The 10,493-nt window shown below is 43.1% G+C and overlaps 1 protein-coding gene across 19 annotated transcripts in view; it reads left to right on the top strand.

Annotated features, from left to right (window-relative positions):
* ZBTB20 (zinc finger and BTB domain containing 20) overlaps window positions 1-10,036 on the top strand; it is a 488,423-nt gene extending 478,387 nt beyond the window's left edge. For all 19 annotated transcript variants that reach the window (XM_054803829.1, XM_054803837.1, XM_054803872.1 and 16 more), the window contains 2 exons: window positions 2,397-4,019; window positions 8,539-10,036. In XM_054803829.1, the coding sequence (XP_054659804.1) occupies window positions 2,417-4,019; window positions 8,539-8,957 (2,022 nt within the window). In that variant the 5' untranslated portion in view covers window positions 2,397-2,416 and the 3' untranslated portion in view covers window positions 8,958-10,036. The remainder of the gene's footprint in view (window positions 1-2,396; window positions 4,020-8,538) is intronic.
* The last annotated feature ends 457 nt before the right edge of the window (window positions 10,037-10,493 follow it).

Here is a 10,493-nt window from a genome sequence, read left to right on the forward strand (position 1 = left end):
GGTCATTCCCTTTTCCAGAAGCATGTATTAAAAGACACGTTGACACGAAAAGGGAGCCCTAGGGTCAAACCAGGTAGTGATCAATACTTATGGATGGAAAAATTTCTAGCGTACTGATAGGCAACCTCTCAAAGGGAGATGCAGATAAATAGGTAGCTATGCAATCACTTGCCATGGCCAACAGTAGGTCTTGAAAAGTTGTCGTCTATTTATAATTAATTTTCCACCCTTCTGTTTCTCCACCAGTACAAAGCTTTTACCAAGTTCTCTTCCTTTCAGAACAAGAATTCTGACTTTTTATGTAAATACATTTTGAATCCTTGTGCGATCTGACACGTTGGTAAGGGAAGCATCTGGAACTGCCCTGGAGGCCTCTGGAGAAGGACTCTTATCTGGAAGGAGGAGGGAATACATCTCTTCTGTACATTATTGCAGTACCCTTGAAGGAAAATCTCCCAGTTTCTAAGATATTTTTCCAGTTCTATGATGAGTCTCATCGGAGGAGGAAACTCAGGTTTCCCGGCAGAGCTTCTGAACAAGACAGATGTAATTCACAACCTCCATGATACTGTTAGTGGTTTCCTCCTTGTTTCTGCTGTGTGAGCATCCCCCCAAGTGCTCTGATCTCACATGGAAACCAGCACCCTTCTGATACTGGCTGGTTTACATCTGTTAACATCAGACTTCTTCAGACAGGTTGGCCCCATCAGGATTTCCAGTTCCTGACCTTTTTGCTTCCCTCTTATCATTCAGCTACTTCAGAGAATTAAAATAGCCACATGTGTCCAAGGTGGTTTCTCTTTGAACCGCCAGAATAGAGGGTGCTTGAGTTCTCAGGAGTGGATAAATGAGAAGGAAAAGGCAGAGCAGGGAGGACACCACATTTTCTTGCAAATTGCAGTAAGTAGTGTTCTACTGCCTCTGTATGAGATGTAAAGCACCCTTTAGGCTGGTGCAGAGCAACATTGTTGGGTTAAAAGGCATGTATATGAAACGGCTTTCAATGCCATTTATTTGCTCTATGTATTTCTGTAAAAACAAACAGTGACAATAAATTAGTTCATGCTTCTCTATCAAATTTCACTTTTGGATTCTCACACATTAACAAGTAATTGTGGCAAGAGGGGTTGTAGCTTTGGTAGGAATACTCAAGACAAAATGCCTGTAATACTAGTGGTAATTTTCCATTACTTTGTGTACTTTTCTGGGAACCAAGATGATGCATATACTACAAATGCTAAGAGAAAGAAATTATTAATAATATTTTATTTGTTTACCACTCAAAGGGCAGTTGGTTCTTCATAGTTAAAAGGTGAAACCATAGTTTCTGCCCATTGAAATCTAAATAGACAAAAAATGAGTAAAGAACAGGAAAGGAAATCAAAAAGCATTAAAAACAGAGCAAGCAAGATGGAGATAGGGAAAAGTGGATCGAGAGCTTAAGAAGTTACTTTTTAGTCACTTATAAAAGTTAACTTTGAAGGGTATGTTGGCTCTGTACCCAAATTGGTTAGGTGCTTTTCTAAACTGTTCTCTATTTAGATTATTCAGCCAAACTAAGACAAAGTCTTCCTTAGAGTAAATGTCTGTAATTTTCCAGTTTCTGTCAAGTAAATAACAGCAGGAGAACATTTGTTTTTATATGATGGCATTCTGGTGCCAGTCAGAACTTGGGATATGCTAAAAATGAAGGGGACAGCTCATGTTAACTTTTTGCTTTGCGTTCTTACAGAGGACTGTTTGTCACTATTGGGTAGCAAATGTTCTAAACCACAACCCCAGACAAAACTCTGCGTGGGATTTTAGGAACATTTACAGCCTAAATCTTGAACCAGATTTGGATTTTACAAAGTGACTGCCAGTTTTTTTGATGCAAGTAACGGTACTGTAAAACACAGGATCCAAATTCCTTAAAATACCAATCCAGATAGAAATCACATTTTCATATAGACTCTTTGTGTTAACAACTTGGTGTAAAGGGTCATTAAAGTAAGAATCTGATCTTTTCTGGCATGGGTCCACATCCAAATAGCCTAAAATCCAGCTTTAGTCCATGTGCTCAGTGTTTACAATTGGCTGGCTCTAGGCTTTTTAAAGCCAGATAAACTGATAGGAAGTCCAAGGCTCAAGAATGTGGTTGGAATTTAGGCCCAGCTACACCTGTTTGTCTGCTTTTGTCCAAAAATTCAGGACTTGAGCTTCTGCAAGTGAGTAGCAAAGTTTACTTCTAGCCTTACAGAGATCATGTCTTCTTATTGGTGCCTTTGTATGTGATATTTACAGTATAATCTTTTGTTTACCCAGTGGGCAGTCACCTTCACCAATGCCCTGACTGTGACTCTGCAGAGGACAAGACTCAATCTGTTCTCTTTTTTTTGTCACCTGCTTTGCTACAGGTAACATCAGTTGCAAGGGGATGACAGAGCGCATTCATAGCATCAACCTTCACAACTTCAGCAATTCTGTGCTCGAGACCCTCAACGAGCAGCGCAACCGTGGCCACTTCTGTGACGTGACGGTCCGCATCCACGGGAGCATGCTACGCGCCCACCGTTGTGTGCTGGCGGCTGGCAGCCCCTTCTTCCAGGACAAGCTGCTGCTGGGCTACAGCGACATCGAGATCCCCTCAGTGGTGTCAGTCCAGTCTGTGCAAAAGCTCATTGACTTCATGTACAGCGGGGTGCTGCGGGTCTCACAGTCGGAGGCCCTCCAAATCCTCACAGCTGCCAGCATCCTGCAGATCAAGACTGTGATTGATGAGTGCACAAGGATTGTCTCACAAAATGTGGGAGAGGTCTACCCGGTGATTCAGGATTCTGGCCAGGAGACACCCAGGGGGACACCCGAATCAGGCACCTCGGGGCAGAGCACTGACACAGAGTCTGGCTACCTGCAGAGCCATTCGCAGCACAGCGTGGACAGGATCTATTCGGCCCTCTATGCCTGTTCCATGCAAAATGGCAGTGGGGAGCGCTCCTTTTACAGTGGAGCTGTGGTCAGCCACCATGAAACAGCCCTGGGGCTCCCCAGAGACCATCACATGGAAGACCCCAGCTGGATTACCCGGATCCACGAACGGTCGCAACAGATGGAGCGGTACCTCTCCACCACTCCAGAGACCACACACTGCCGCAAGCAACCACGCCCTGTCCGAATTCAAACCCTGATGGGCAACATCCATATTAAGCAGGAGATGGAGGATGACTATGACTACTATGGCCAACAGAGGGTGCAGATCCTTGAGCGCAATGAGTCTGAGGAATGCACTGAGGACACTGACCAAGCAGAAGGCACTGAGAGTGAGCCCAAAGGGGAGAGTTTTGACTCGGGAGTCAGTTCCTCCATTGGTACTGAGCCCGATTCCATGGAGCAGCAGTTTATGGCTGGTCTGGGCCGGGATGGGCAGCAAGAACCTTCTCAAGCAGATCAAAATGATGTCCCTGCTGATGGCACTCAGCCGCAGCAGCAGCAGCAGCAGCAGCAGCAGCAGCATGTAGATGCCAACTCTTCCTCGCCAGAGAGAAGCAATGACGTTGAAATGGACAGCAAAGTGCTCACAGTCAATAATAGCACCGAAAAGGGGGCTTTGCAGCCTTCTGTCAACACAACTGTTGCCCAACCGTTGCCAACCACACAGATCTACTTACGCCAGACAGAAACCCTCACCAGCAATCTGAGGATGCCACTGACTCTGACCAGCAACACTCAGGTCATTGGCACAGCTGGCAACACCTACCTGCCTGCCCTTTTCACCACACAGTCTGCTGGCAGTGGCCCTAAGCCTTTTCTCTTCAGCCTGCCCCAGCCTTTAGCTGGCCAACAGACACAGTTTGTGACAGTGTCCCAGCCTGGCCTGTCAACCTTTACTGCCCAGCTGCCAGCCCCACAGCCCTTGGCCCCATCTGCGGGCCACAGCACAGCAGGTGGGCAAGGCGAAAAAAAGCCTTACGAGTGCACTCTCTGTAACAAGACTTTCACCGCCAAACAGAACTACGTCAAGCACATGTTTGTACACACAGGTAAGAGTACGTCCCTTTGGCTTATACATGAAGCCAGAGAAAGTCCTGGACAAACATGGACTTAGATTCCGTTTCCCAACCTGCCAGCCCCCAGCACAAACAAGAGGGAGAGGTTGTCCAGGGAGCTGCTATCACTCAACACTTTTCAAGCTCACTGCATTGAAGTTGAGCCCCTGCAGAAATGTATAGGTCCCTTATAGCAGCCTAACTGTGTATGGTGCAGAAACAAGCTCATTTTACTTGGAGTAGAATGTGTCCTGCACCCATCCAAGGAAATGGTAAGCATTTGTCGTCCCCTGCAGGCTGACCAGGCAACATTAAGTAGAAGTGGCATGACGAAATTGTAATAAGCCAGTAAAGAAAAACTGTATCTACTAAGAAAGGGCATCCCCCTGTAAATTTTACAGCTATGGGGGTTTGAGCTCAAGTGGTGATGATGATTGGTATGAGTTTAGGGCCAGTTCATTCCTGGTGGAGTTTCAGCAGTAGGTCCAGGCCTGGGTGTTACACACACTGCCACATATTTTCTAAATCTCACATACTTCTACAAGAAAGTAAATTTTGAGGTTTTTTTAGGAAGTTTTTCTGTACTTCACTGAGACTGATTGCTGTGATCCCCTGTCTCTTGGCAAGTCAGATGTTTTGCTAGCTGTGAGTACGGAAATATAGGGCTCAATGAGAAAAAATTAATATATGTAGAACGCAACATCAGAACCCTTTTTGTTTAAAAATGCAACTGCTTTAGTATATGGTCTTTTTGAGATGATATAAGTAACCATATTTACTGCTGAGCCAAAGCTGCCTTTTCTAGCTTTGTCAAGTTATGAAACTTCAAAGCAAGGAGATATATGTATCTTACATGGAGAAGCTGTCCTGGGTTCAGGACTAAATTTTGCTTGCTTTAGCCCTCAGCTCATTCTGATGTTGGAGAGGAATTCTAGTTTAGAGAAAGAGTAAATATTTCTCTCACCAAGCAGTGGTTTTGTTAACATCATATCTTAAAATAAATGCTGCATTTGTGATATATGGAGCAGAACATGGAGAAATTGCCCAAGGTATGGGGGGAGCATAAGTCATGCCTCCCCATTGTATCCAACAGAATTCACGTCCATGTGCATAGGTAAACTTTTAACTTCTGTTTACTTATAATTATCACTTAAATGAAAAATTCCTCTAGACATCTAAGCAGACATGTACATGTACATATACAAAAAGGTCAGCTTCTCAGGACTGGTACAAAATGGATCAAGAATCCTGAATCCCAAGATTACCCTTTGTGTCTGTTTATGTTCTCCATCTTTCTGTTGTGGATGAGTAGCTAAAGCACTATGTAGATAGTGTTGTGTTATTCAGAAAAATATCCCCTTCAGAACGCAGTCAAATATACGTGCCTGCATCCTTGTTCTAAAAGCTACAAAGGCTTTTTCACAAATAACTGCACTGAGATTAGGTGCTTTATTTCCCCCAGCCCCACTGTGCACTGCCTTTGGTGTTTGGAGTCGGATAAAAAATAATATCGGAAGACCTGACCTAAAATATTCCTAGCTCCTACACATAAAGTCAACCAAAAAAATTGATAGGCATCTCCAATCATGAATTAATATTTTATTTGTGTGGGTCTGAGAATGCCCAAAACAATGAACTATAGTGGCAAGGAGAGATTTGGGTAGATAAATGATTTCAGAGTTCATTTAGGAACAAACTGGCTCCTGGAGTGTCTGGGAGAATAATTGCACCTTAACCAACAGAGGGCAGGGCTTCAGAAAACCCTTCTGAAAATAACCTTTATGGGTACAGCCTCAGAGAAAGCATGTCTGCCACATTGTCTAGTGCTGGACAGAGTCATTATGAAAACTGAGAGGAGACAGCTATTCCCACTGTCAGGGTGACTTTCCTCAGCCCTGTTAAAAGAAGCCAGGTAAAGTGGCTCTGGAAAAGATCCACGAAAAAGAGAAAGATTTGGGAGATGCACATGTTTGAATTAGTCTTGCTGTTTGGAGGGCTCACAAGAGAAGCGATGGAGGATTCTAGTCATAAACCACAATTCAGCAATCTCCCTATCTCTGTATGTTTTTATGTTTCTGAAAAGTACACTCTGATGTAGATTTTCACACAATGGAAACCTGCCTCCTTTTCTTCTTTCACATGGACACAAACATACTAGAGAAGGATATTCTTCCATGTTCCCTGCAGACTGGCTTTAATGTATCCCACAATGTTCTCCAAGACATGCAACGTTGTGGAAACACAGTGCTAGAATGCATGCAGTGACAGCGAACCTTATAAGCCATCATTGCCTTCTCCTACGTATCACGCTGTGATTAATATTCAGTAACTGTCCCACATTGCTGTGTAAAACCAGCCAAATATGAAATAAAGAACCAAAAGGAGAAACATGCACATTTAATTCACTAAGCAAAGTTTTCTCGCACTTCAAGATGAAGAATCATGGGAATAAAGAATCTACAGTGCTCACTTAGGAACCACATCCATTTGCATACAAAAAAGAAAACCTGAAAAGTTTTGAGATTCTTAGGAGAGAAGAAATCCCAGGAAGGTTTTGAAACTAAAATTAGAAAGCCAGAACCCAGTGTATCTTAGAAACATGTGCAGGCAAAAATTAGGGTGTTTTTATAGCATAGTCTTAACAAGGTCTAGAGCAGAGGAGACTGACTTATTACAAACTCTGGGACATATATTGCCTAAGGCAAAATGAGCATTGTAAATATAATCAGTCTCTTGTAAGTTAATCAGACATTATTATAACTGACACACTATCATTCTCCACATAACACGTGTCAAGCATATTGGCCTGTCTACACTCAATGCACTATTCTGTTTGGCAAAGCCAGCAGGAAAGTAAGGACTTAAAGTGTTTTGACCAAGTGTCTTTCACCAAGTAGGGACAGACTCATCACTGGTGCAAGGAAGAGCAGCATGTGGATTTCATTCACAGATGTCACCATCATGTGTGCAAACTGTGAAATAAAAAGAAACGGAGACTCGGGGGAGATAAAAAAGTAGGTCCTTCCCATCCGATCCATATTAATTATCTCCTCTTAAAATTGAATATGAGTAGTGTATTGTAATCTCACTATACAAAGAGTAAATGATATATTACCACAGGAGTGTGCTGGTCCCTGAAGATTGGCTCTTCAGGATTTAAAACAGTGCCAGACAGATTGTAAAAAGGAGGAAGCAGGATGTCTGGGGGGGCAGAGGGGGGGAGGGATCTCTGCTAGAGGGGAAATTGCGGAATGACCAAAGGAAAATAATTTTTCAGTGAGTGAAACAGAGCATCATTTTGATTGTTACAGAGCTGTGGTACCATCTCTCTCCCTGACAGCTTTGGAGATGATGAATTACCACACCTGAAATATACCACAAGTGATTCAGAAAACAAATTAAAAAGCAGCTTTTGATGGGGCATGCAGCGTGTTGGGTATTGTCTACATTATCAGTACAGCCACGTATCATGAAAATGTTGCCTGATACCATGAAACATGAGGCCGAGGCATTGTCTCCCAGAAGAACTCTGAGCATGAGGAGGAATTAAGAGTAGTCTGGACAAACCAATTGTACATGCTCAGCTAAGCATTTTTTTCATTTCATCCCTGTAGTCACGGATTTGTTTGGCTATGATCAGAGTTCACTTATACGAGTTGCCAGAATCAGTTTTACAGCAGCCCTGGGCACGCAAGGCAATGTGGTAGATGACATAAGTATTTTATATCTCTGGTTTACCTGATAAGGTGTTTTATTTAATTGGCAGTCAAATCATTTAAATTTCATGTCTGTTACACTGGAAGTTTATCTGTTAGGTTGCCCTTTGCATGGTACTGGCTGGCCTAGGCAATTCTGTGTACTGAGGTTCCCTTTTCAGTTACTCTTATCCATGCTTCAGCTATGAGATTTGACCAGAAAAAGGGGCAACGAACGTAAACCTCTTACAAAGCGTTGGATTCCTTTGGCAGTCTCTAGCATTTCTCTTCTGAGAAATTTAAAGCGCTTTGACAAAAATGAATGTATCACAGGCCAGCTATCTAGTCATCACTAGCTTTGTCCATGCATACAGGTAGGGAGATGGAGGCACTGGAAGGTAAAGTAACTTGACTAAGACCTGTCTAGAAATGAGCGCGAGGAACAAGGCAGGAGCCTAGGCAGGAGAGGCCGTGCCATTGAAGCGAGGGGTAGAGGCCAGGACCTTTTAACTCTTGTCCTGTCTTTGACAGTGCCTACTAGGTGAACTTGAAGGAACAACCTGAGCTCCCCAGACAGGTGGTGGAGTCACCGTCCCTGGAGGTGTTCAAAAAGTGTGTAGGCATGGCACTTCGGGACATGGTCTAGTAGACATGGTGGTGTTGGGTTGATGGTTGGACTCTCCAAAGACCCATGTGAGACTTACTATTAGTTTATTGCAAAGAGTCGTACCGAGGTGGTTTAATTTTATTATCTTTTTTTTTGTCTGTTTTTCTTTCTTTCTTTCTTTCTCTCTCTCTCTCTCATTGGTAACGGGCAGGTGAGAAGCCCCACCAATGCAGCATCTGTTGGCGCTCCTTCTCTTTAAAGGATTACCTAATCAAACACATGGTGACGCACACTGGCGTGAGGGCGTACCAGTGCAGTATCTGCAACAAGCGCTTCACCCAGAAGAGCTCCCTTAATGTGCACATGCGCCTCCACCGTGGGGAGAAGTCCTACGAGTGCTACATCTGCAAGAAGAAGTTCTCCCACAAGACCCTGCTGGAGAGGCATGTGGCTCTGCACAGTGCCACCAACGGCACGCCTGGCGCCACTGGCACCGGCGCGAGGGCTGTCCCTGCCGGGGTGGTGGCCTGCACGGAGGGGACCACGTACGTCTGCTCTGTCTGTCCAGCTAAGTTTGACCAAATCGAGCATTTCAACGACCACATGAGGATGCATGTGTCAGACGGATAAGTAGAATCTCTCTCTCTCTCTTTGTTATGAACAAAAAAAATAGAAACAACAAACAAAGCTATGGCACTAGAATTTAAGAAATGATTTTTGTTTCATTTTTACCTTTATTTTCCTCCTTTTTTTGGGTTCATTTCGTTTTGCTGTTTTTGTACTACATGAAGAACTGTTTTTTGCCTGCTGGTACATTACATTTCCGGAGGCTGGGTGAATAATAATTTTCCCAGCCTCCCTCGGATGGTGGCCTTAAGGCCAGGTAGTGCTTCATGAGCTCCACTGGTTGGAACTCTAGCTACTGGCCTCTAAATACAACCCTTCTTTACTACAAAAAACAAACACAAAAAACCACAAAAAAAATCAAAAAACAGACAGAAAAAATAAAAAACAAAAAAAACCAATTTCTTTTTTCTCACTTGTGAAGAGCACTACAAAAAAAAAAGAAACAAAACAAAATATATTACAAATCTACAAGGCCTACTGTCGTTATAAGTACACCGCTCGCAGTGTTTCAATGGACATAATTCACAATGCTGACCGCTTTTGGACTTCACAGTATCCAGTTAGAACTGTGGAATATTTTGCTTCTGGTTGAGCAGCAACCAGAGGAAACAAGGCCCTGCTGGTTTCCACCACGTGTCTGCTTTCTCACATACACACGCATCCACAAACACACGAAAGGGCTGAGGGGAGTGCGAGGCAGTGTGGCTTGGATAGTGTGGAGTCCCTGCAGGGTGAGGAAAAAGAATCAGAGGTTCCTCACCTGGATTCTGCTCCATCCCACGCTCTCTGGCGCACCCTCCCCGCTGCTTTTCCCATACCACCACCACCACCTTACAGCAGAAACCAAGAAGATTCAGACAACGAGCAACGGTGGCTTTTTTGTAATTTATTCAGTGTCTTCGCTGAGCCCAGGGCCTCAGCACAATCAAGAGGGACTTTCACAGAAGGCAAAGAGAAACACAGAGGAAAATCAAAGATATCAGAGGTTGCAACCTATGGATCTAGGTACAAGAGAAGGGTTAGTTCCCACAATCTTTGCAAAAAAAAAAAAAAATTGCATCAGGATTTATTCTTGTGGAAGAAAGAGGAATAGAGGGTGGGTGGGGAGGGGAATAATAATTAAAAAAAAAGAGTTCTTGGGACTTTTTTAATTCAAAATTTTATAGAGGGGCAAAAGTGATGTTTACCAGATAGAATGCTGATTTTTTTAATATATTTACAACAGTATTTGTGTAAAAAAAAAACAAAAAAAGTGAGATTGTTAAAAGTAATTTTTCTTTGTTTTCTTTTTTGTTTTGCGTACACTGCCACTAATATCTTCTCTTTTATTATATATATGAATATATATAAAAATATATATTTTATTTTAAATTGAGACTGTTAAGGTTAGCTAACCTGCTTCCAGATAGAGGGGGGGAGGGGAGATGATCTTGATTTTTATTTTAAAAAAGAGGAAGGATGTTTCTTAATTTTCTTTTCTAGTATTATTCTCTCTCTCTTTTCTAATGGAATCAAGAATTACCTGGGTCGATAAGGGGC

The sequence above is a fragment of the Grus americana genome, chromosome 1, assembly GCF_028858705.1.
Source record: "Grus americana isolate bGruAme1 chromosome 1, bGruAme1.mat, whole genome shotgun sequence".
NCBI lineage: Eukaryota > Metazoa > Chordata > Aves > Gruiformes > Gruidae > Grus > Grus americana.